At 44.7% G+C, this 26962-nt stretch overlaps 1 protein-coding gene across 1 annotated transcript in view; it reads left to right on the forward strand.

The window, feature by feature from the left end:
* LOC125458912 (nitric oxide synthase 1-like) overlaps nucleotides 1-26962 on the forward strand; it is a 64756-nt gene that overhangs the window by 28474 nt on the left and 9320 nt on the right. Inside the window, exons 9-16 of the mRNA XM_059651265.1 lie at nucleotides 4499-4600; nucleotides 5098-5292; nucleotides 9451-9536; nucleotides 10009-10153; nucleotides 12820-12924; nucleotides 13851-13909; nucleotides 15235-15345; nucleotides 24705-24879. Coding sequence (XP_059507248.1) covers nucleotides 4499-4600; nucleotides 5098-5292; nucleotides 9451-9536; nucleotides 10009-10153; nucleotides 12820-12924; nucleotides 13851-13909; nucleotides 15235-15345; nucleotides 24705-24879 — 978 coding nt within the window. The remainder of the gene's footprint in view (nucleotides 1-4498; nucleotides 4601-5097; nucleotides 5293-9450; nucleotides 9537-10008; nucleotides 10154-12819; nucleotides 12925-13850; nucleotides 13910-15234; nucleotides 15346-24704; nucleotides 24880-26962) is intronic.

Raw genomic sequence — 26962 nt, forward strand, 5'->3', positions numbered from 1 at the left:
GGGAGAGGGGGAGGCGGACCGAAGATGGAGAGAAAAGAAGACAGTGAGGAGTTAGGGAGGGGATAGGTCAGTCCAGGGAAGATGGACAGGTCGATGAGGTGGTAGGTAGGAAATGGAGGTGCGGCTTGAGGTGAGAGGAAGAACAGGTTAGGGAAGTGGAGACAGGCTGGGGGTTTTGGGATGCAGTGGGGGGAGGGGTCGAGCTGGGATGGTTTTGGGATGCGGTGGGGGAAGGGGAGATTTTGAAGCTTGAGGTCCACGTTGATACCATTGGGCTGCAGGGTTCCCAAGCGGAATACGAGTTGCTGTTCCTGCAACCTTTGGGTGGCATCATTGTGGCACTGCAGGAGGTCCATGATGGACATGTCGTCTGAGGAATGGGAGGGGGAATTAAAATGGTTTGCGACTGGGAGGTGCAGTTGTTGCGAACCGAGCGGAGGTGTTCTGCAAAGCGGTCCCCAAGCCTCCGCTTGGTTTCCCCAATGTAGAGGAAGCCACATCGGGTCCAATGGAGACAATATACCACATTGGCAGATGTGCAGGTGAACATCTGCTTGATATGGAAAATCATCTTGGTGCCTGGGATAGAGGTGAGGGAGGAGGTGTGGAGATTCTTGCACCTCCCAAATCCCAAGCCTGCTCCTGCCCCTGCCCCACCATGTATCCGCCGCCATTGACCGTGAGGACACGGCCGGTGACCCCACCAATGACGTCACATCGGCCGCCGGCGGGCACACCACTTCCGGGACCGCGAATGCAACCGCTGCTGCAGTCACCGCCTCCACTTCCAGAACCAACACCACACAAATCACCCTCACCGCTGCTGCCACCCGTTCCGCCCCGCCCACAGCTGATGCCGATGGAACCCCGCTCACAGCCAGCAACCGCAGAGAAGACCCATCCACCCACACATCAACGAATACCAGTCACATTTGGACATCAAGCAGTTTTTCCGCCGCCTTCACCTCCACGCTTACTTCTTCAACCGGGAGCCTAACCGTCCCTCCACTGACCCCTTCACCCGCCTCCAACACAAGTCCTCTTCCTGGACACCACCCCCAGGCCTCCTACCCTCTGTTTACCTCCATCTCCAACTGCCATCGAGACATCAACCGCCTCAACCTCTCCACCCCCTCGCCCACTCCAACCTCCCCCACAGAACTGGAAGCCCTCTGCTCCCTCCGCTCCAACCCAACCTCACCATCAAACCTGCAGACAAGGGAGGTGCAGTGGTAGTATGGCACGCTGACCTCTACATTGCCGAGGCCAAACGCCAACTCTCCTGCCCCCTTGATCATGACCCCACCCCATTATCTCCAACACCATCCATGACCTCATCACCTCAGGGAACCTCCCACCAACAGCCTCGAACCTCATTGTTCCCCAAGCCCACACGGACCGTTTCTATCTCCTTCCCAAAATCCACAAACCTGCTTGCCCTGGTTGACCCACTGTCTCAGCCTGTTTCTGCCCCCATTGACCTCATCTCCACCTATCTGGACTCCATCTTCTCCCCTTTGGTCCAGGAACTCCCTACCTACATCTGTGACGCCACCCACGCCCTCCTCCACCTTGGACTGCCAATTCCCTGGCCTCCAACACCTCATTTTCACCATGGACGTCCAGTCCCTATACACCTGAATTCCTCATGCAGATGGCCTCAAGGCCCTCCGCTTCTCCTGTCCCGCAGGCCCGACCAGTCCCCCTCCACTGACAACCTCATCCGCCTAGCCAAACTCGTCCTCACCCTCAACAACTTCTCTTTCGATTCCTAACGACAAAGGGGGTGGCCATGGGTACCTGCATGGGCCCAAGCTATGCCTGCCTCTTTGTAGGTTACGTGGAACAGTCCCTCTTCCGCACCTACACAGGCCCCAAACCCCACCTCTTCCTCCGTTACATTGATGACTGTATTGGTGCCGCCTCTTGCTCGACCAGTTCATCCACTTCACCACCTTCCACCCCAACCTTCAGTTCACCTGGGCCATCTCCAACACATCCCTCACTTTCCTGGACCTCTCAGTCTCCATCTCGGGTAACCAGCTAGAAACTGATGTCCATTTCAAGCCCACTGACTTCCACAGCTACCTAGAGTACACCTCCTCCCACCCACCCTCCCCTATTCCCAGTTCCTCCACCTCTGCCGCATCTGCTCCCTGCACATCTGCCAATGTGGTATATTGTATCCATTGTACCCGGTGTGGCTTCTTCTACATTGGGGAAACCAAGTGGAGGGTTGGGGACTGCTTTGCAGAACACTTCTGCTCAGTTTGCAACAAACAACTGCACCTCCAGTCGCGAACCATTTTAACTACCCCCCCCCCCCCGCAACCTCCCATTCTTTAGATGACATGTCCATCATGGGCCTCCTGCAGTGCCACAATGATGCCACCCGAACGTTGCAGGAACAGCAACTCATATTCCGCTTGGGAACCCTGCAGCCCAATGGTATCAATGTGGACTTCACAAGCTTCAAAATGTCCCCTCCCCCCACTGCATCCCAAAACCAGCCCAGCCTGTCTCCACTCCCCTAACCTGTTCTTCCTCTCACCCATCCCCTCCTCCCACCTCAAGCCGCACCTCCGTTTCCTTCCTACCTACCACTTCATCCTGCCTCCTTGACCTGTCCGTCTTCCCTGGACTTGCCTATCTCCTCCCTACCTCCTCACCTATACTCTCCTCTCTACCTATCTTCTCTTCTCTCCATCTTCGGTCTGCCTCTCCCTATTTATTTCCAGTTCCCTCTCCCCATCCCCCTCTCGAGGGTCTAGGCCCGAAACGTCAGCTTCTGTGCTCCTGAGATGCTGCTTGGCCTGCTGTGTTCATCCAGCTCCACACTGTTATCTTGGATTCTACAGCATCTGCAGTTCCCATTAGCACCTAGAGGCTGCTCTGTTGAAGGGAAAAGTAGCATACACTTAGTTTGAGCCAGGTATTGTGAATAAACCAGTTGGGCCACACTTAGAGTACTGCATTCAATTCTGATTGCCACATTACAGGAACGATGTTGAGGCTTTGGAGAGGAGTGCAGATGAGGTTTACCAGGACGCTGCCTGGATTACAGGGTATGAACTATAAGGAGAGGCTAGAAAAACTGCTGTTGTTTTCTCTAGAGTGGAGGAGGTTGAGGGGAGACTTGATAGAAGTCTATAAAATTATGAAATGCATTGATAGGGTTGACGGTCATAATATTTCTCCCAGAGCTGAAATATCTAAAGATAGTGGGCATACATTTAAGGTGAGATCGGAAGAGTTCAAAGGAGATGCAAGGGGCATGTTTTTCCAAGATTGGTAGGAGTGGAACACACTGCCAGGGCTTGTGGTGGAAGCAGATACGATTGGGGCATTTCGGGGACTTTTAGACAAGCATAAGAATATCCAAGAAATGGAGGGGAATGAGCCAAGGCCAGGCAGAAGAAATTAGTTTAATTTGGCGTCCAGTTTGGCACAATATTGTGGGCTGAAGGGCCTGTTGCTGTGATGTAACATTCTATGTTCTAAATTAGTTTGGAAGACAAACTGGCTGCTGCTGCTTTCGTTATGAAAGTGATGCTTATCAGATTAACACTGTCATTGCACAACCAGACAATGTAAACCTGTCTTCATCTTGTCCACTTCAATCAAACCTCCCTTTAATCTCCTTCACTCCAAAAAGAACAGCACCAGCTTCTCCAACCAAGCCTTGTTGCTAAAATACCTCATTCCCGGTAAATTTCTTTTGCACCCTCAAGGATCCTCCCGACCATCTTAAACTTTTGGGACCAAAATTGAATACAATGCTCTAATTGTGCCTAAAGTAAATCTTTGTAAAGGCTCAGCATAATTTCCTTGCTTTTGTATCAAGTATCTTTATTAATGGAGATCAGGACACCACAGGATTGACTAATCAACATGTCCTTTCACTTCAATGATCGATGTGCGTGATCTCCCTCTGCTGCTCATTCTTTCAAACTCAGCTTCCACAGTCCATTGTCTCTCCCTGTCCTTTCTGCAAGTTAAATGTTGGCCTTTATTGCAAGGGGCATGGGTATAAAACTAAATATGTCCTGTTCTAACTGTGCAGGGCATGGTGAGACCGCATTTGGAAAACCGTGCATAGTTTTGATCTATTTGCTTAAGAAGTGATGTACTTTAGATTGGAAGCAGGTCTGAAAAGGTTAGTGAGGCTGATTCCTGGGATGGTGAGGTTATCTTATGAGGAAAGGTTGAATGGGTCTGTACTCATTGGCGTTTAGAAGAATGAGAAGCAGTCTTATTGAGACACATGATCCTGTGGGGCCTTCACAGGGCACTTCCTGATTGGATGATATCCCCAAGGTCACAGAAAAGTAGGGGTCTCCATTAATGAGGGAGATGTAGTGATGGGAGATCTCCCTCTTGTGAAGGAACAGCAACAGCCTTTACTGAACCTCACTATATATAGAAAATTGGAAGAGAGGATGTCTGTGTAGTCCAATTTCAATTTTTCCTGATCTGTCATACATATCTGTTTTTCCAGGAAGTTGCAGAGAAGATGGGATTGGAGAGCTCAAAGGTCACATCTCTGTGGAAAGACAAAGCTGCTGTGGAGCTGACTGTCGCTGTTCTCCACAGTTTCCAGGTTGGGGTGAGAGCAGGGTGGCCGAGAGTGACCTTCCAACCATACCTTGTCCAGCCCTTCCCCACAAAGCGGGGAAGAAGAGCGGCTTAAGTCTTCCTTATTTTAATCAAGGCCTTGTGTGGATCAGTGGATCAACCACTGATCTTTCACCTCTTGGAGGCCCTATTATAACTGTATTGTAACTAAAGATTGGATGGGAATCAAGGTAGGCTAGATTGCTGGAAGGTATTTCAGCAGATGAGCCTCCGGGGGCCTGCTTGCAATTTCCTCCAGTGACTCCACCTACTGTTGTCGTAGAGGCCCTTTTCCCATTCACTCATCCCTTGGTGGTGTCTCCTTGCTTCCCATTCACCAGCACCATAACTCGGAGTCCAGGCCTGTGCTGGCTGAATTGCCAATGCACTGGGCCCATTGCCAGTGGGTGCCTGTACCTGAGGGGTATTTAGCATCTGTGCCTCAGCCTACCACCTCCCATTGGAATCTGTTGTGTTTTGCAGCTTGCAAAAGTGACGATAGTTGATCATCACACTATCACTGAGTCCTTCATGAAGCATCTGGAGAATGAGTACCGGCTTCGTGGTGGATGCCCCACAGACTGGGTTTGGATTGTTCCTCCATTATCTGGAAGTCTGACTTCTGCCTTTCACCAAGAATTCCTCAATTACAATCTTTCTCCAGCATTCTCCTACCAGGTAATGTCTGCTGACACTGTTCCACTTCTCACCTTTCTCTCTATTCCCAACTCGTCCAAGTCTTCCTTCAAACCCGATGACCCATCTTCATCCCCATTGTTCTCCCAGCCTTGTCCATTCATCATATCCCAGATCTCAATAGCTTTGACCTCCTCACTTTTCCATCTCCCTTGTTATTTGCAATTGTTCTGATCACATCCTTACCTTACTCATCCCATCTTAAGAATTACAAATTAGCCAGGAAGGACCTAAAGGGAGAGCTAAGAAGAGCCAGGAGGGGACATGAGAAGTCTTTGGCAGGTAGCATCAAGGAAAACCCTAAAGCTTTGTATAGGTATGTCAGAAGTAAAAGAATGACTAGAGTAAGATTAGGGCCAGTCAAGGACAGTAGTGGGAAGTTGTGCATGGAGTCCGAAAAGATAAGAGGCACTAAATTAATCTTTTTCATCAGTATTCACACATGAAAAAAACAATGTTGTCGAGGAGAATACTGAGATACAGATTGTTAGACTAGACAGGATTGAGGTTCATAGGAGGTGTTAGCAATTCTGGAAAGTGTGAAAATAGATAAATCCCGTGGGACAGATGGGATTTATCCTAGGATTCTAGGGAAAGCTAGGGATGAGATTGCAGAGCCTTTGGCTTTGATCTTTTTCGTCATTGTCGATAGGAATAGTGCCAGAAGACTGCAGGAAACCAAATGTTGTCCCCTTGTTCAAGAAAGGGAGTAGAGACAACCCTGGTAATTATAGACCAGAGAGCCTTACTTCAGTTGTGGGTAAAGTGTTGGAAAGGATTACAAGAGAGGATTTATAATCATCTAGAAAGGAATAATTTGACTGGGGATAGTCAACACGGTTTTGTGAAGGGTAGGTCGTGCCTCTCAATCCTTATTGAGTTCTTTGAGAAGGTGATCAAACAGCTGGATGAGGGTAAAGCAGTTGATGTGTATATGGATTTCAGTAAAGCATTTGATAAGGTTCCTCACGGTAGGCTATTGCAGAAAATACAGAGGAAGGGTTTGAGGGTGATTTGGTGGTTTGGATCAGAAATTGGCTAGCTGTAAGAAGACAGAGGGTGGTGGTTGATGGGAAATGTTCATCGTGGAGTTCTGTTACTTGTGATGTACCACAAGGATCTGTTTTGGGCCACTGCTTGTTTGTCATTTTCATATGACCTGGATGAGGGTGTAGAAGAATGGGTTAATAAATTTGCGGATGACACTGAAGTCGGTGGAGTTGTGGATAGTGTGGAAGGATGTTGCAGGTTACAAAGGGATGCAGATAAGCTGCAGAGCTGGGCTGAGGTGGCAAATGGAGTTTAATGCAGAAAAGTTTGAGGTGATTCACTTTGGAAGGAGTAACAGGAATGCAGAGTACTGGGCTAATGTTAAGATTCTTGGTAGTGTGGATGAGCAGAGAGATCTGTGTCCGTGTGCGTAGATCCCTGAAAGTTGCCACCCAGGTTGTCGGTCGTTAGGAAGGCGTACAGTGTGTTAGGTTTGATTGGTAGAGAGATTGAGTTTTGGAGCTATGTGGTCATGTTGCAGCTGTACAAAACTCTGGCGTGGCTGCACTTGGAGTATTGTGTACAGTTCTGGTTGCCGCATTATAAGAAGGATGTGGAAGCCTTGGAAAGGGTGCCGAGGAGATTTACCAGGATTTGCCTACTATAGAGGGAAGGCCTTACGAGGAAAGGCTGAGGGACTTGAGGCTGTTTTCATTGGAGAGAAGGATAAGAGGTGACTTAATTGAAACAGACAAGATGATTAGATAGGGTGGACAGTGAGAGCCTTTTTCCTCAGATGGTGATGGCTAGCACAAGGGGACATAGCTTTAAATTGAGGAGTGAAAGATATAGGACAGATGTCAGAAGTAGGTTCTTTACTCAGTAGTAAGGGCATGGAATGCCCTGCCTGCAACAGTAGTAGACTCACCAACTTTAAGGGCATTTAAATGGTCATTGGATAAACATATGGATGATAATAGAATAGTGTAGGTTAGATGGGCTTCAGATTGGTTTCGCAGGTTGATGCAACATCAGTGGCTGAAGGGCCTGCACTGCGCTGTAATGTTCTATGTTCTGTCTAGCCCGAATTCTATTTACGTATGTCCAAGTCCACATTACTCAGTCCTGTTTACCCAACCTCTGCCCACTTACAGATTCCCAATGCCCACTTTCATTTCTCATCACTGTATGCCGCTGACCTTCCTCTACCTTATACCGTGCACTCCTCATCACATATACCATTCAATCCATGTTGCCCTGTCATACACTCCCAACCCTCTCCCTTCTTCCTGAACTCCACAGATTCACCTTCTCCCATCTCCTCAGCATCCATTCAGAAATGTTATTGTCTCCACTTAAATTACCAATTCTATGGTTAAAGAATCCTGTAATATTTTGTAACTTTCTAAGGGATCCCTCGCTCTCTCTTCTGCTTTCAAATAATATATCATTAAATAGAAACAGATGTACAGTGAACCATGATTGATTAATGGTTTATGAATAACGTTTGAGTAATGTACCATTAAAAATTGGGAATATTAGTGCAAGCATCAAATCTAGAACTTCAGACCACTCAAAGACATTGAGACAAGGTATGGTGTCTCAAGCCCTGGTTGAAAAACACTATCCTATGTCTGTAAGGTTTTGGGGTAGATTTGTAGCTCGGATTGAGGTTGGTTGACTTGCCAAACTGGTTTGTTCCGTAAGAGGTTTCATTACCAAACTGGGTATCATCATCAGTGCAGCCTCCAATGAAGCATTGGTGTGTTTTCCTGCCAGGTTTTTAACCTTTGGAGTCCGTTCAGCTGGTTTGCCTCACTTCCAGTTTTCCTTTTGTAGTGGTGTATATATGGGGTCAAGTTCTGTGCTTATTAATGGCTGTCTTTGTGGATTGCCAGGCTTCAACGAATTCCCATGCCTGTCTCTGCTTAGCTTGTCCCAGTCGAATTGGTGGGACAACACCAAAATCCTGGGACAAGTTAAGCGGAGACAGGCACGGGAATTCCTAGAAGCCTGGCAATCCACAAAGACAGCCATTAATAAGCACAGAACTTGACCCCATATATACACACCATTATGAAGGAAAACTGGAAGTGAGGCACTCCAGGGTTTAAAAACCAGGCGGGAAAACACACCACTGCTTCATCGGAGGCTGCGCTGATGTTATCCAGCATAGTTGACCAAATGTCTGCGGAACAACAAACCAGCTCGGTGAGCCAAACAACGTCATCACTATCCTATAATAATTAATGGGGTCAAGGGCCAGGCACCCAGATGAAGGGCACAGGGGCCACAGGCTGGAAATCAGGGGTGGGTGGCAAAGATGAAAAGTAGAGGCCATAGGTTGGAACTCATACATCTCAAACCTGCAGTCAGAGTCAGTTGCAGATATTTGAGAATCAGGGCTCACAGATTGAGAGTAAAGGTCACTAATTGATGGTCAAGGGTCACAATTCTTGTTCAGAGATGAGCTAACTGACAAGAGTTGGGATCAAGGACAGAGGATAAGGTGTCAAGTTTTGATGCTTAGGCTTGCATCAAGGGCCGGGAGTCACATACCAAAACTGAGGGTCAGCCGGCACATGATGAGATTCAGGACAACAAACCAAGGTTCAGGGTACAGATCAAGGGTCAGGGAGGCACAGGTCAAGTGGAATAGAGGGCATATGCATAGTAACAGGGTCAAATGACTCATTTTGAGTAAGGCGCCACAAATTGAGGGTCCAAAGGCAGGAATCAAGGGTTAAGTGGAACATATTAAGGATTAGGGAACACAAATCTAGGGTTAGAGTATCAAGAGTGAGAATCGGGGGTTCAGATCAAGGATTGGGAGGCACAGGTCACAGCACCAATGATTGATCAGAATAAGACTTTTGAGCAGAATCTAGGTTTTGGATTTGGCACTAACAGCTCTGACCTTGGCATTAGCCATACTACCTATACTGCCTCAGCAATGGTACCAACAGTGACCACCTCCTTGACTGTCTTTCCTTGTACTCCTGCAGTGGCAGTTGGCTTTCATCCTAGTACTATTACTGGTACCATCAATGGTGAATGCCCTGGCGATGTCAAGTACCATTTTCCAGCAATCCTAAAATTTCTCATTGTTGGAAAATAACAACGTTGACACACTTATTTTTAATCTTGCAGTTAGATCCCTGGAAAACACACATGTGGAAAGAAAGTGATGGGTTCCCTTTGAAAAAACGCACGATTGGATTCAAGGAACTTGCAAAGTAAGATGGAAGGGTAATGGTGAGGCTTGCTGGAGGGAAGTGGCTGGCTGGTGTATGAGTTGGAAATGAATTAAGGGGTCAGAGGATTAATACTTGATCAAATGCAGCAACCAGCACTGTTGTTATGTTATAAGGACTTTGTCAGGATAAAGGAGTTTGTAGGAGACCTGGGGCTAGTCTGCTCCTAAAGGTCTCTGTAGTTACACGCTCTTCAAATTCAGAGTGCAGATTGTTGCTGTAATGCATTAAAAGTAAGATTATTTATTCAATAAATCTTCTAGTTTGACTACTAAGGTTGATAAAATTCACACTTGCTCAAATTAGACTTCTAGGACCCCACACCAAATGTTTGTTTTTGGGAGGGTCTGCCATGTGGATACGCAGTGACACAAGGGACTAGTGGACATGGTTTTGAAAGATGCTGTCTGGTGGATTTTGTTGTGACCTCTGTTCTCCTTGTGCTATCTGACAGGGCTGTGACATTCTCCACCAAGCTGATGTCCCAAGCCATGGCCAAACGGATAAAAGTGACAATTCTCTATGCCACAGAAACTGGAAAATCGGAGACTTTCGCCCGGAAGCTCTGCAACATATTTAAGAAGGCCTTTGACCCAAAGGTGAGTATCTATGGTTCAGTAAAGCAAAGACCTAAGGTTATACTGGTATCAGTTATCGTAATGAAAATTACCATAAGTGTTCAGTTCATTGAGTATACAAATTATAACAGCTATAGTTCTAGCATTGCACTGATTTTAACAAGAAAAAATCCGAAATATGGTTGGAGGGAGAAATGGATTGGCGATGATCAGCAAACTGCACCCCTCTTCAAGCGGGTGAGTCACAAAACAGGAAACTATAGGTGAGTTAGCTTGACATTTGTGGTGAGGAAGCTAGTGGAATCAATCATTAAGAAGTCTATCCCTGTACGTTTAGAAAAACAAACTCAGTGGCTATTTGAAAGGCAACTCCTGTTTCACCAATTTATTGGAATTCATTGAAAGAGTAACATGTGCTGTCAAAAATGGAAAGCCCATTGTGTTGTACATGGATTTCCAGAAAGCATTGGGAAAGGTTCAATGGAAAAGACTTTTGTGCACAGTAGGATCTCATGGTGTAGGGGTAGCAGATTAACATGGGTAGAAAATTGGCTGGCAGATAAGAGTATGTATGAATTGGCATTTATCTGATAGACTCCACATATCATATCCTGTCACTTAGGGATCTCTACAGGGGCCTCAACTCTTTGCAATCAATCTCCTAGATGAGGAGAATGAAATCATGGTGGCTAAATTGTCGTCAAATAACCCAAAGAAAGTTAGGAAATTAAGTTATGAATGTAACAGGGCAATTTGTATATGGATTGGTTGAGCCAGTTGATAAAACCTGGAAGATTGATTGATTACAATGTGCTGTTAAGAAGGCTTACAGTGTTTTAGGTTTTTATTGGTATACAGATTGAGTTCTGGAGCCATGATGTCATACTGCAACTGTACAAAACGCTAGTGTGGCCTCATTTGAAATATTGCGCGCAGTTGGTCGCCCCATTACAGGAAGATGTGGAAGCTTTGGAAAAGGTGCAGAGGAGATTTACCAGGATGTTGCCTGATCTGGAGCGCAGGCCCTATGAAAGGCTGAGGGACTTGGGTCTGTTCTCATTGGGGAGAAGGAGGCTAAGAGGGGATTTAATAGAGACATACAAGATGATCAGAGGATTAGATAGGGTGGACAGTGAGTCTTTTTCCGAGGATGATGACTTCAGCTCGTACGAGGGGGCATGGCTACAAATTAAAGGGTGATAGATTTAAGACAGATGTCAGAAGCAGGTTTTTTACTGTTGTAAGGATGTGGAATGCCCTGCCTGCCAGTGTAGTTAACTCGGCCACATTAGGGGCATTTAAACAGTCTTTGGATAAGTAGATGGATGATGGGATAGTGTAGGGGGATGGGCTTAGATTAGTTCACAGGTTGGCGCAACATCAAGGGCCGAAGGGCCTGTTCTGCGCTGTATTGGTCTATGTTCTATGTGCAAAAAAGGGAAAGTTTTAAAAATGCACGATATTACTTAGTTGGAGAATGATTGCATAATTCTGGAATGCTGAGGGATCCAGTCATTCCAGTGCATGACTCAAGAAAAGATTGTGGGTACAGCAAATGATGAGGGCCAGTGGAATGCTATCCTTCATTGCAAGAGGAATGTGTCTTAATTGAGTCACAATGTCCTTATTTTTATGTGGAGTATTGGTGAGATTACTGTAGTTTTGAATTTCTGCTGTAAAGAGCAAGGTAAATGGCTCAGAGGAGATGTATTATATTGATAGCTGGAATGAGTTTGTTGACATGAGATGGACAAATTGGGCTTGCTTCCACCATTGTTTAGAAGAACAAGGTATGTTTTGATTGGTCCTGAGATGATTCATTCAGAGGCTGTAGGCTTCACTGAGTCAGGGCTAATTGCCCTGGAAAATATTGATGATCAGCCTTTTGAACTGCTGCAGTATGTGTTGTGATGAGACATCCATAATACCTGATTTTGAGGGATGAGTCCAGAATTAGGAGCATTGATTTTAAAAATTAGGGATCACCCTTTCAGCACAGTTGCGGAGAATTTTTTTCACTCAGTAGGTTGAGCGACTTTGGAACTCAGACTCAAGGTGTGGAGATGGGAGTCAATAAATATTTTTAAGATGGAGTTAAAAAAGCTCTTATTAGGGAAGGGAATCAAGGGGTATCAGGGTATGGCTTGCATGTACAATTTTTTTGAACATAAACAGATGAGCTACAGACTTACTGAATGGTCGAACAGGTTTGGAGGCCCAAATGGTCCACCACTGCTCCTAAATTTTTAAGTTCTTGGATGGAGGAATTAAATGCTGGAAAGAAGGATGAAGAAAAGATCATGGATGTATACAGGATTCAGGAATAGGGAGAAAAATGGGTATATGAACAGACTGAGCACTGTATGAACAGATGAAACAACAAGCAATTAGTTGAATGGAAAGACAGAAAGCTAGAAGAAGGGAGGGTTAGAGCCACCGGCGGTCATGGCATTTGAAGAAGGGATTAATGTTGATGATAAGGATGGAGGAATGGAGAGATGAAATGAAGGTTGGAATTAAGGGATCTACAGATGGAAAAAATGAAGAGCTGACTGAAAGAGCGACAGATGTGTAAACAGTACATGGAGCTGTTATAATTGCACCATCTCCATCAATAGCTCGCTCTCTCTTGATTAACCTTCCTCTCACTGATTCTCTCTCTGTTCATCTGACATCTTTTCTGGCAGGTTATGTGCATGGATGAGTATGACATCGTTAATCTTCAACATGAATCCTTAGTTCTCACTGTTACCAGCACTTTTGGAAATGGCGATCCACCTGAGAATGGCCAGGTACAATTACCACCAATCACCACTGGCACTTTCACACATAGCCCAAGGATGGAGCATACAGTTGAACATTATCTCTGATAGTCTGGGATTGAGTACACATTGGAACAGTGTCACCAGCAGTCCGGAATAGAACACATGCTGAGAAAGATCATTGACAGTCCAACATGGACTACACAATGGGACAGTGTCAATGACAGTGTGCGATTGAGCACACATTGGGACACTGTTACTAACAGTCCAGGAGTAACCAGTCACTGGGACAGTGTCATTGATTGTCTCCCAGTGCATGTGTCATGTTGAACTATCACTAATAGGCCCTGAATTGAGCATAACCTCAGACAGTATAATTTGATAGCACAGAACAATACAGCGCAGAACAGGCCCTTCGGCCCTTGCTGTTGTGCCAACCTGTAAACTAATCTAAGCCCATCCCCCTACACTATCCCATCATCCATCTGCTTATCCAAGGACTGTTTAAATGCCCCTAATGTGGCTTAGTTAACTGCATTGGCAGGCAGGGTGTTCCATGCCCTTACCACTCTGAGTAAAGAACCTGCCCTCTGACATCTGTCTTAAATCGATCACCCCTCAATTTGTAGCTATGCTCCCTTGTACAAGCTGATGTCACCATCCTTGGAAAAAGACTCTCATTGTCCACCCTATCTAATCCTCTAATTATCTTGTATGTCTCTATTAAATCCCCCCATAGCCACCTTCTCTACAATGAGAACGGACCCAAGTCCCACAGCCTTTCTTCACAATTGCCTTTGCTCTAGACCAGGCAACATCCTGATAATCTAGGTGTAGGGCAGTCACCTGCTAGAACTGGTCCCCTCTCCCACATTTCTGGTGTGGGACAGATGTCCGGCAATGTTTCGGTGTTCCTCCTATCAGTCTGTGCACTAACTGTCCTCTCTCATTTGCAGCATTTTGCTGACCTTTTAATGGAGATGGCAGATCCAAATTCCAGTTTGGAGCAGGCAAGGTGAGTAACTGGACTTCACATGGAGCTGTGTTGATGATCTGACTGCAATGTTCCAGAATGCACACTAGATCACAGAAACACCATACCTCAGCAGATTGATCCCCCAGCCAGTGGCAGCCAGCCGATGCTGAGAGGACCTTTTTCACCTTTCACATGCCCCAGTGTACAGATTGTCCGTGGTTTACCTCTGCCTACCCAGCAATGTCCGTACATCTTCAGAATTAACTTTAATATGCTTCACCATCTCCTGGGCAGGTAGGTCCTGAAACTAGGCCTTATGGCCCATAGGCTAGGAAATTACCCTTGCACCAAAGACTCTGATTTTTCATTTTCTGATCAAATGGTAATCTGCACTGACGTTTTCAGTTATTTTTCTGACTCAGTTTCCCTGCTCCAGTGCACGAGGGATTTCTTTCTAACATCACTGTTAAATGGTTCAGCTTTCCCAGAATGTTCTGGAGTCTGGGCCCTCCATGAGAACACCCTCACTACAGAATATTGAGAAACCTTTCACTCTCGGACACAGGGAACTCTCTCATTTCCAATTCTGGGAACACTTGGACATTGGGGAGCTCCTCTCTCCTAGTCATCAGGAGTACCCTCACTTTAGGACTTTGCAGAGTCCTGCTTTCTCCCTCTTTTATTTTTCTCTGGCATCTATTAACTGAGCATCATGAAGTGTTTGAATTGTAGCAAAGTGACAACCTTGCAGCAGTGTCTCTGAGGAATGCACAGCTGAGGGGCTTTGGAAGGGAATTCTGCAACTCCGTCTCAGGCGGATGAAAACACTACCAAAGGTAGAGCAATTAAAAACAGCTATAGTCCAGAGACCAGAACAATAGGAACCTCAATATTCCGTAGAATCAGTGGCTACATAAAATACAAAGTGAGGCAAATTGAGGCAGTGCAAAATGAAGGAGATGTTTGAAAGAAAGGACAAATTTTCAAAAACAAAAATTGTATGTCTGTATTCCCATTTGTATGTTTTCAAGTGTGTTTGAATGGGAGACGGAGAATGTGTGCACGTGAGAGATGTAGACTGTATATGCAAAAGAGATGAAGAGTATGTATGAGAGTGAGATGGAGAGTCTGAGAAATGGTGTGTGCATGTGGGAGGAATGGAGAATGTGTATGTAGGTGAGTGGAGACTCTAAGAGATAGGGATGAAGAGTCTGTGGAGGAAAGGTGGATGTACATACAAAAATCTGTTTCTTTCAATAAGATATTTGCAGATACATGTTTGTGTGTATGAATCTAAATGTATGTCATAGTTGTATAATGCCATTCTTCTAATTGTTTTTGAGTATTTATTCTCTCTCTTTCAGGAGTTACAGAGCTCGGTTTAACAGTTTATCTGAAGATGATTTTGAAGCGTGCATTGGGACAATTGCTGAGGAGAATAGTTTGGAGAGCACAGGACCATTAGCAAGTGTCTGGTAGGAAGATTATAAATGCTCTCTGATTGTAGTGTCAGGTGTGGCTTAGCCAATTGTCACTCATCTAACACCGGTTCTCCGTTCAAGTCCCACTCCGAGGCTGAAGACATATATGTTCAGGCTGATACCCCAGTGAAATGTTAAGAGTGCGCTGCACTGTTGGTGGCGCCATCTCCTTGGTGAAATGTTACCCAAAGTCCAGTCTGTTTTCTTGGATTGTTGTAAAAACTGCCAGACCAATCCTTTCAAAGACAGCAAATGTGATTAAACCCCAACCCACCCCAAACCCACACCTTGTCCAGGTCAGTGTTTATCTCTCCTCTAATATCCCAAGAAGTATATCATTATCTCATTGCTGTCTGAGATGTTGCTGTGTGCCTAACGGCTGCCAAGTTTCCTACATCTCAATAGTGACGACACATGAAAAAGTCCATCATCGGCTGTAAGTCACTTTGAGACATTCAGGTGAGGAATCAATTTCTTGAAATTGTGTAACTGACAGTCAAACAAATGGAATCTAAGACACCAGAGTAAAGAACCCAAATTATTTTAGCAGCAGGGAATGTATTGCATTTTCCAGAAGTTCCTAATTAAATTTGAAGGGAATGTATTCAGGTGGCAGGATTGAAGCAAAGTTACATAATTAATTTACAAACATGTTTGAATATGATTGTAATATTGGGTTAGAGAACCTGCTCTATCAATAATTCACAAGGATGGAGACCGCTTGACCAGACATCCCACTACTGGCTCAGTAAGAGCACATACTTACTATGATGTTGTCGCATAGTCATTTCGCACAGAAAAAGGCCCCGACAGTCAAAACGAATCCTATTTTTCAGCACTTGGTCCACAGCCTTGTATGCCTTGCCATCACAGTTGCACATCTAAATATTTCTTAAATTATTAGGATTTCTGTCTCTCCAACATTTACAGTCAGGGTTCCAGATTCACACCACCCTCTGCATGAAAAGGTCTTTCTTCACAGCTCCACCCATGCCTAGCAGCACGTTACTTACCAACTTCTGAGCAGGAGCGGTATAGGGTTAGCCACAGCAGTGGTTAGCACTGCTGTGTCACAGTGCTAGGAACCCCGACTCAATTCCACCCTCAAGTGTGCATGTTCTTCCTGTGTCTGTGTGGGTTTCCTCCCACAGTCCAAAGATGTGCAGGCTAGGTGGATTGGCCGAGCTAAATTGTTCATTGTGTTCAGGGATGTATAGATTAATTTATAGGGAGTTGGGTCTGGGTAGGATACTGCGAGGGTTGGTGTGGACTTGTTGGGCAAAGGCCCTCTTACCACACTGTGTATAGATTCTATGATGATCTCCTCTAAACCTTGTGCCCCCTTAGCTTAAATCTGTACTCCCTTGTCATTGATTGCTCCATCAAGGGGAAAATGTTTGTTCCAATATACCCTATGTATGCCTCATAATTTGAGCAAGATTTGAACCCGTGTCTACATTGCTAATAGAACCCACAATGTTTGAACTCTGAGGGTAGCTGAGCCAATAGGCAAATGTTCAGGAAATGGGATGATCTCAGCATGACACTGAAGAGGGAAAGATAGATATGTGCTTTGTTGAGGACATTGGAGATTTTTGTTTGGGTTCAGGATAGGTGGCAGTTTTAGGTCGGGCTGGGGAATTGGATATGGGTAGAGAGGAGATTTAGGTGGATGAGGAGGCAGAAGTTTGGGTTGCAGAATTATGGCTGGAGGAAAGTTGGAATTTTGATTGTGGTACAGGGCTGATCAGGCCTCCTGGGTAGACAAGGTGTAGGGTTGAGTGAGGTTAGGCTTTGTGATGAATTTGCATAGATTGGGGTATGTGGTTCAGTACTTGCAATGCCAGAAATGGACACCACTCCCAAAGGCACTGTCTGGACAAATGATCATGATCCTTTGATTGCCCAGTAGCCTCAGAGGCCTAACCACCTGTTAAACAGTAGTGGATGTCCCAACTTGATCTATTATAAAGTTCCAGGAGTGTTACTTGCAAGACATGTGGCCAAACATTGTTGTCGACTTTCAAAACACAAGGAATGGACATCCAATACCCAGCCACCATCTTCGTATAAGCAAAGTAGGCTGAGGGACCAAAAAAAGACTTCTGCTCTTATCTCAAATGTCTGTACACTCGCATATTTGTATTTCAAACCTCTTTTCAATTTCCAAATATCATTTACATCCAAAGATCCCCTGGCATGAATATTTCTTGTCCAATCTCAAACAACTCTAATAAACTGGTCAAAGTTGAATTCCTTTTCACGGAGCTAAATTTACTCTGTCTAAATGCATGATTATTTTCTAAATGCCCAGCTTCTCTTTCCTTGATATTGGATGTTAGTAGCTTCTCTAGGACAGATTTTAAGATAACTGACTGATAGTTTGCTGATTTTTTTTTTTGTCTCTCTCCTTGAATAGAGATATTGTATTTCCAATATCTAATTTTGAAAAATTACAGCCAATGCATCCACTATCTCTGAAACCAATTTCTTTAAGATCCAATTATTTCAGACCATAATATCCAGGGACTTTTTGATTTTGAAGTCCAGTTTCTTTATTTTTTTTTCTTTAGTGATTTTGTGGTTGTTTTAAAAACTCTTCTGGCGTTTGCCTCTTGATGTTGTACTTGGGATTTTTTTGTCATCTAGTCTGAAGACAGCAACTAAAAACCTGTTCAAACTTAGTGCGATATTTCATTACTGCTATCTATTCTTCAGTCTCATTCTGTAATGAACTCATGTTAATTATCTCTCAGTACTTTTTTCCCTTTTTTAATTTTGTTCATCATCCTTTGTTGGTTTCTAATTATTTAAGCTTCTTGTAAAACAATTTCACAGAAATTTTATACACTTTTTTGATTGGGTGCCATCCTTAACTCCCTTAGTTTGATACAGATGACCTTCTGCAGTTTTTCTTTATCAATAGAATGAGTTATGAAATATCCCCATAAATGTTTCAGTATTTCTCTACCATCTTATTCCTTTAACCTATTTTTCCCACTTCCCTTTGGCCCATCCTTTCATACCCTTGAAATACCTTTAATTTATATTTAAGAAAATAATTTCAGGCTCATGTTTCTTAGTCTTAGACTGAATGTGAAACTCTTTCATGGTATGATCACTCTCATCTTGAGGATCCTTTAGTATGAAATCCTTACTTAATCCTGTATCTGTACACATTACCAGGTTCAAATAGCTAGTTCCCTGATTAATTGTAGCATGTACTATTCTAATAAATTGCTCCCAAACTACTCCGTGAACTTATCCTCCATTCTACACTACCAGTTTGATTTGTCAAATCTAATTGAAGATGAAAACCACACCTTATTACTGCATTCTTTTCTTTATTACCAGCCCCTGTTATTTCTTGAAATATGTTCTGTTACCACAGTGAAGATACCCACACACTACTCCCATCAGTCACTGCTTTCATTGCCACTTCTGGTCTCCACAAAAATGATTCTACATTTTTGCCCTTCTGAACAAAGACAATTTCTCAGCACTGTGCTGCTGTCATTCTTTCTTGATGGAGCCACTGTACCTCCATGGCCACCTCCATCCTTCCAAAATTGTCCCTGACTGTTTAGTTTCTAACCTTCGTTAGATTGCTGTCATGACTCTGCAAAATAAATCCTATCAAAACCATTAATTTCTACTTCTGCTCTTAATTCATTTGAACATCATATGATTTTTAAAAGTTCGTTTGAGACCAATATATCACTGACCAGTCAAGCATTCTTTTATGGCAACCAGGAAATAAGAGGTAATGAGGTGCCTTCTTGAACTGCGGCAGCTCATGTGGTATAAGAGCATCTACCGTTTTATGTTGTAGAGGGAGTTCCATGATTTTGACTCAGCTACAGTGAAGGAATGGCCAATATTACATTACTTTACTTATCAAGCCAGCCTGGAAGTTTGTTTTATTTATTCATGGAATGTGCGCATTGTTGCTAGGCTAGCATTAATTGCCCTGAAGAATATTGACCAGTTCTGTTACATTTGGATGTGAACTGCTTCAGCATCTCAGGAATCACAGATGATGCTGATCATTTTGCAATCACCAGAAAACACTCACACTTCTGACCTTATGATAGAAGAAGGAAAGTCATGCAAAGATGTCCAGGACCTGGCATGATATTGTTTGCTTTCTAATGAAGAGTCCTTAATTTTCTGTTTTGACCATTCAAATTTGCTCTGATCCTTATGTCTTTTTATGTCTGTACACTGGTACCTTCCTGTCACACTCTTGTTCTCTTTTCCTCTTATACTGCACAAGGTAAAGTTTCAGTAGTCCCAGAGAACCATAGGACAGATTTCTCACTAGAGATAACTGGTGGTGGTTTAACCTGAGGGTCACAAAGCCTCCGCTGAGATCGAGAAAGTGGGACCTTCATGATGGCATCAGTTAGTACAGGGAATGAACCTGGGCCGACAGCATCCCTCTCCATTGCAAAACAGCTGTCCAGCCAACTGAGCTAATCCATCCCCTGTGCTAATATCTTGTCCATTCTCAGTGAATTTCTAAATATTTATACGTATCCCACCCCTCCCAGACCACTCGATAGTCTGAAGTTCTCTTGATAGAGTAAAGTAGAGATTTGTACAGTCAGTCAGGTTATAAACAGCTGGGGAAGGAAAACTGTTTGGTTTGACATAAATGTTGCGACTTATGACTTAGAGCTGTTCTGGAACAGTCAGGGCAGAAGCTTGATTGAAGGGATTCAAGGATGCTATTTCCGGAAAGATCAGAACATAGAACATAGAACATAGAACATAGAACATAGAACATAGAACATAGAACATAGAACATAGAACATAGAACATAGAACATAGAACATAGAACATAGAACATAGAACATAGAACATAGAACATAGAACATAGAACATAGAACATAGAACATAGAACATAGAACATAGAACATAGAACATAGAACATAGAACATAGAACATAGAACATAGAACATAGAACATAGAACATAGAACATAGAACATAGAACATAGAACATAGAACATAGAACATAGAACATAGAACATAGAACATGCCCTTCAGCCCACAATGTTGTGCCGACCATTGATCCTCATGTATGCACCCTCAAATTTCTGTGACCATATGCATGTCCAGCAGTCTCTTAAATGACCCCAATGACCTTGCTTCCACAACTGCTGCTGGCAACGCATTCCATGCTCTCACAACTCTCTGCGTAAAGAACCTGCCTCTGACATCCCCTCCATACTTTCCACCAACCAGCTTAAAACTATGACCCCTCGTGCTAGCCATTTCTGCCCTGGGAAATAGTCTCTGGCTATCAACTCTATCCATGCCTCTCATTATCTTGTATACCTCAATTAGGTCCCCTCTCCTCCTCCTTTTCTCCAATGAAAAGAGACCGAGCTCAGTCAACCTCTCTTCATAAGATAAGCCCTCCAGTCCAGGCAGCATCCTGGTAAACCTCCTCTGAACCCTCTCCAAAGCATCCACATCTTTCCTATAATAGGGCGCCCAGAACTGGACGCAGTATTCCAAGTGCGGTCTAACCAAAGTTTTATAGAGCTGCAACAAGATCTCACGACTCTTAAACTCAATCCCCCTGTTAAGAAAGCATATGGTGTTTTGGCTTTCATTAACAACCCTGTCCACTTGGGTGGCCATTTTAAGGGATCTATGTATCTGCACACCAAGATCCCTCTGTTCCTCCACGCTGCCAAGAATCCTATCCTTAATCCTGTACTCAGCTTTCAAATTCGACCTTCCAAAATGCATCACCTCGCATTTATCCAGGTTGAACTCCATCTGCCACCTCTCAGCCCATCTCTGCATCCTGTCAATGTCCCGCTGCAGCCTACAACAGCCCTCTACACTGTCAACGACACCTCCGACCTTTGTCGTCTGCAAACTTGCTGACCCATCCTTCAATTCCCTCGTCCAAGTCATTAATAAAAATTACAAACAGTAGAGGCCCAAGGACAGAGCCCTGTGGAACCCCACTCACCACTGACTTCCAGGCAGAATATTTTCCTTCTACTACCACTCGCTGTCTTCTGTTGGCCAGCCAATTCTGTATCCAAGCAGCTAAGTTCCCCTGTATCCCATTCCTCCTGACCTTCTGAATGAGCCTTCCATGGGGAACCTTATCAAATGCCTTACTGAAGTCCATATACACCACATCCACAGCTCGACCCTCATCAACCTTTCTAGTCACATCCTCAAAAAACTCAATAAGGTTTGTAAGGCATGACCTACCCCTCACAAAGCCGTGTTGACTGTATTTGATCAAGCCATGCTCTTCCAGATGGTCATAAATCTTATCCCTCAGAATCCTTTCTAACACCTTGCAGACGACAGACGTGAGACTTACCGGTCTATAATTGCCGGGGATTTCCCTATTTCCTTTCTTGAAGAGAGGAATTACATTTGCCTCTCTCCAGTCCTCAGGTACGACTCCAGTGGAGAGCGAGGATGCAAAGATCTTCGCAAGTGGCGAAGCAATTGCATTTCTCGCTTCCCAAAGCAGCCGAGGACAAATCTGATCCGGGCCTGGCGACTTGTCAATCTTAATGTTTGACAAAATTTTCAGCACATCAGCTTCCTCTATCTCTATATCCATTCCAGCATGCACACCTGCTCTTCAAAGGTTTCATTCACTACAAAGTTGGTTTCTTTCGTAAAGACAGAAGCAAAAAACTCATTTAGGGCTTCCCCTACCTCCTCAGGCTCCACACACAAGTTCCCTATGCTATCCCTGATCGGCCCTACTCTTTCTTTGACCATTCTCTTATTCCTCACGTAAGTGTACAGATGTCAGAATATTCAGGTGAGGTTGGAGCGAGGAAGTGGGAGTTGAAGAGGGAAGCGGGTTGGACCAGGGAGCGTGAGTTGAGGAGAAAGAAGGGATGTATTGGAGATTGAGTGATAGTTTATAAAGTCAGAGGTCAATGTTTGACCCCGAGGAGAATGATGTATGCAAAATTGAACGAATGCAACAACAAGAGAAAATATCAGCAAATGTGGGAACTAATCCTCCCTCTTTCTCTCCCCTTTTTTATCTTCCTATCCCTTTCCCTTTTTCCATCTCCAACTCAATCTCCCTTTCCATCTCCATTTCCTTCACTCTTTCCATCTCCTGTGCTGCTTCTATCTCAGTCATCCTCTCCTCCTCCCCCACGTTTCCATCCTCATCTCCCTTTTCTAGGTCCAGACAACAGTAACTTGCCAGGATTGCTACATTTGTGCACCACATTGATCAGGGGACAAACTCCACTGGCTCCTTCCCTTGCCCAAGGGCACCAAGTGGTCTATTTGGTGAATTGAGAAAGACAGCCATGTGTAGCAAGACTGAGCTATGTCTCTGTAAAACAGTGCACACAGCAGTCTTTCAACATCTCTCCTCTCCTCTCCTCTCCTCTCCTCCTCTTCTTGCTTCATCTCCATCTGCCTCTCCTTTGCCCTTTTCCTTTTTCATCTCCCTTGCTGTCTCCATTTCCCTCACCTTCTCCACCTCCATCCTCTCTATTTCACTCACTTTCTCCATCTCTCTAGCCCTCTTCTTTGCTCTTTAATCTACCTTTGTCCTCAGCTTTTCCCTTGCCCTCTCCATCTCCAAGTTCCTCACCTTCTTCTCTTCCTCCCTTGCGCTCTCTCTTTCTCCTTCTCCCTCACCCTCACCAATTCCATTCATTTTTGCCCTCCTTACTCTCTCCACTTCCTTCGCACGCTCTCTCTCGAGCGCTCTCTTCCCCACTTCTCCCCCCCCCCCCCCCCCGCCCCGGATGTCAATGGTGGGAAAGATGCTGGAGTCAATCATAAAAGATGAAATTACGACTCATTTGAATAGCAGTAACAGGATAGGTCAGAGTCAGCATGGATTTGCGAAGGGGAAATAGGGCTTGACTAATCTTCTGGAATTTTTTGAGGATGTAACTATGAAGATGGACAAGGGGGAGCTAGTGGATATAGTGTACCTGGCCTTTCAGAAAGCTTTTGATAAAGTCCCACATAGGAGATTAGTGAGCAAAATTAGGGCACATGGTATTGGGGGAAAAATACTGACTTGGATTGAAAATTGGCTGACAGGAAGCAAAGAGGAGTGATAAATGGGTCCCTTTCGGAATGGCAGGCGGTGACCAGTAGGGTTTCACAAGTTTCCGTGCTGGGACCGCAGCTGCTTACAATATACACTAATGATAGATGAAGGCATTAGAAGTAATATTAGCAAATTTGCTGATGACACAAAGCTGGGTGGCAGGGAGGATGTTATGAGAATACAGGGTGACTTGAACAGGCTAGGTGAGTGGACACATGCATGGCAGGTGCAGTTTAATGTGGATAAATGTCAGGTTATCCACTTTGGTGGCAAGAACAGGAAGGCAGATAACTATCTCAATGGAGTCAAGTTAGGTAAAGGGGGAGTACAACGAGATCTAGGTGTTCTTGTGCATCAGTCAATGAAAGACTGATGAAAGACTGTCCTCAGCTTTTCCCTTGCCCTCTCCATCTCCAAGTTCAGTGAAGAAAGCTAATGGCATGCTGGCCTTCATAAAAAGAGGAATTGGGTATTGGAGCAAAGAGATCCTTCTGCAGCAGTATAAGGCCCTGGTGAGACTGCACCTGGAGTATTGTGTGCAGTTTTGGCCTCCAAATTTGAGGAAGGACATTCTTGCTATTTGAGGGAGTGCAGCGTAGGTTGACGAGGTCAATTCCTAGAATGGTGGGACTATCATATTTTGAAAAATTGGAGCAACTGGGCTTGTATACGCTTGAGTTTAGGAGGATGAAAGGGGATCTGATTGAGATCTATAAGATTATTGATGGATTGGACACTCTGGAGGCAGGAAGCATGTTTCCGCTGATGGGTGAGTCCAGAACCAGAGGACACAGTTTAAAAATAAGGGGTAGGCTATTCAGAACAGAGTTGAGGAAAAACTTCTTCACCCAGAGAGTGGTGGATATATGGAATGCTGTGCCCCAGAAGGCAGTGAAGGCCAAGACTCTGGATACTTTCAAGAAAGAGATGGCTAGAGCTCCTAAAGATAGTGGAATCAAGGGTTATGGGGCTAAGGCAGGAACAGGATACTGATTGTGGGTGATCAGCCATGATCATAATGAATGGTGGTGCTGGCTGGAAGGGCCGAATGGCCTACTTCTGCGTCTATTATCTGTTGTTGTGTATTGTCATTCTCCTTTTCCCTTTCCTTCTCCCTTTTGCTTTCCTGGTCCCTCACCCTTTCCTGTCTTTTGCTTTCCGATTATTTCACCCTTCTCCTCCATTGCTGCCTTCTCTCTCTTGATCCTTAAGCTGCAGATACAGAGTCGGTGAGGACAGAGTTACAGTCTGATTTTTGTTTTATTCGTATAGGTTTGCAGTCTTTGGCCTGGGTTCACGTGTGTACCCACATTTCTGTGCTTTTGCCCGTGCCATCGACACAAAACTGGAGGAGTTGGGAGCTCAAAGAATCTTGACCATGGCAGAAGGAGACGAGCTCTGTGGACAGGATGATCAATTCCGGCTATGGTCCAAGAATGTTTTCAAGGTTTCACTGACTGAACTAACAGCCTCGTTCATTCCTGCCTCTCAGTCAATCTACTTTGTCTGTTGGTCACATCTCCTTTCTACTTCTGGAAACATTGCTGCAAGATATTTCACTATGCATTGGCTGAAATGTTGCAGACTGGCAAATGCCATGGAGAAGGGGAAACTTCTTCCCACCCTTGTTTGGGATGGTTTGGAGGAGAGCAGACATGGAATTCTTGGAAAATTTGTAAGGGATTTTGGAAATGACCATGTCTTCAAAGGCAGTGGAGAGGACAGAGTTTGGAGATGGGACACTGTTTGCCAAGATGGACAGTCAATTTGTTGGGATGAAGGAGGTGATAAAGATCTATGTAAGAGAGGGTTGACATGTAAAGCGAGAGAGCTGTTTATTATGAGTTTATCCTTGGGGTTATCAACATCCTTGGAGTTACTATTGTTCAAAGGCTCAACTGGACTTGCCAGATAAATACAATAGCTATAAAAGCAGGTTACAGCGGAGGAATACTGTGGTGAGTAACTCACCACCTGACCCACCAAAGCTTTTTCAACATCTACAAAGCACAAGTTGGGAGTATGTTGGGATATTCTTTCCTCGCCTAGATGAGTCCAGTTCCAACAATACTTAAGAAGCTTGACACATCCAGGACAAAGCAGCCTGCTTGATTGGCTCTGTATCCACCAATCAGTAGCAGAATTTTCTACTTCACCAAATTCACCAAAGATCCTCATGCAGCACTTTTCAAACCCATGACCATTTCCACCTAGAGGGACAGAAGATGCATGGGAACACCAAAGCCTGCAAGTTCCCTCCAAGTCAGTCACCATTCTGACTTGGAAAGTTATCACCATCCCTTCACTGTAGCTGGGTCAAAGTCCTGGAATTCTATTCAGAGTAGCATTGTGGGTCAATCCACAACAGCTTAGATCCTTTTTAGACCCCCTACAGTGTAGAAATAGGCCCTCAGTCCAAGTCCACACTGGCTCCAAGGATCCCAGCCAGACCAGTCCCCTATAATCCACCTAATGTCAACATCCCTGAACACTGCAGGCAATTTAGCATAGCCAATCCACCTAGCCTGCACATCTTTGGATTGTGGGAGGAAACCAGAGCACCCAAAGGAAACCCATGCAGACACAGGGAGAATGTGCAAATTCCACCCACAGTTGACCAAGAGTGGGATTGAACCTGAGCCCTGGTGCGTTGAGGCTGCACTGCTAACCATAGAGCAAACATGCTGCCCTGAAGTCTATTCAGGAAGGTAGGTCATCACTATCCTCTCAAGGGCGACTAAGCATGGGGAATAAAAGCTGACCAGTCAGCAGTGGCCATGTCCCACAAATGAATAAAAGTTAATACAGAGGTCAGGAACAGAAGCTGGTGATCAGTAATTTGGCAGGATTAGGATCAGAGTGGGGTTTGTGGTGAGGTTTAATCTCATGGGCAGGAGATAGAGAAACTAGAGAATGATATGAACTTAGGCATATGTTAGGGACAGTGTTGAAGGAAGTTAGATCAGGCAGTCTACCAGAAGGGATGGTTCTGACAGAGGATGTTGATTGGATTCTCTCCATTTAAGTGAACACAGCCCATTAGCTCCACCCAAATGTTGGAATTGAAAGTGATGGGTATAAGGAGAGGGGTTTAATGGTTTGCAGTCAGGATAAGATGCTGAGGCTTATCCCTGCATTCCAGGAAAATCCTGTAATAATCAGTTTTAACAGATGACCCAATAGTTCAGCCAGCTCCATTTCCCTCTCCATCTCCCTTACTTTCGCTTACTACATCATGCATTCCTCCTCTATCACCTTTTCCTTGTTGCTACTTCCCTCCATCACTCTTGTCTTTTCCTCCTCCATCTCTATCTTTAACGTGCATGTACACGGATAGCCAGGATGGACAGTTAGTGTGATTTGTTTAATTCCTCTAGGTTTACAGTTTTTGGCCTAGGTTCACATGTGTGCCCACATTTCTGTGCATCTGTTTATGCTATGGTTTCCTCCAGGTATCCTCCATACCCATTCTTCTTTGTCTTGGCAGAACAAATGAGGCCTTTAAGAGAGGAAACTGGCAGCATGAGTGA

The sequence above is a fragment of the Stegostoma tigrinum genome, chromosome 15 (genome assembly GCF_030684315.1).
Source record: "Stegostoma tigrinum isolate sSteTig4 chromosome 15, sSteTig4.hap1, whole genome shotgun sequence".
In the NCBI taxonomy this organism is placed as follows: domain Eukaryota; kingdom Metazoa; phylum Chordata; class Chondrichthyes; order Orectolobiformes; family Stegostomatidae; genus Stegostoma; species Stegostoma tigrinum.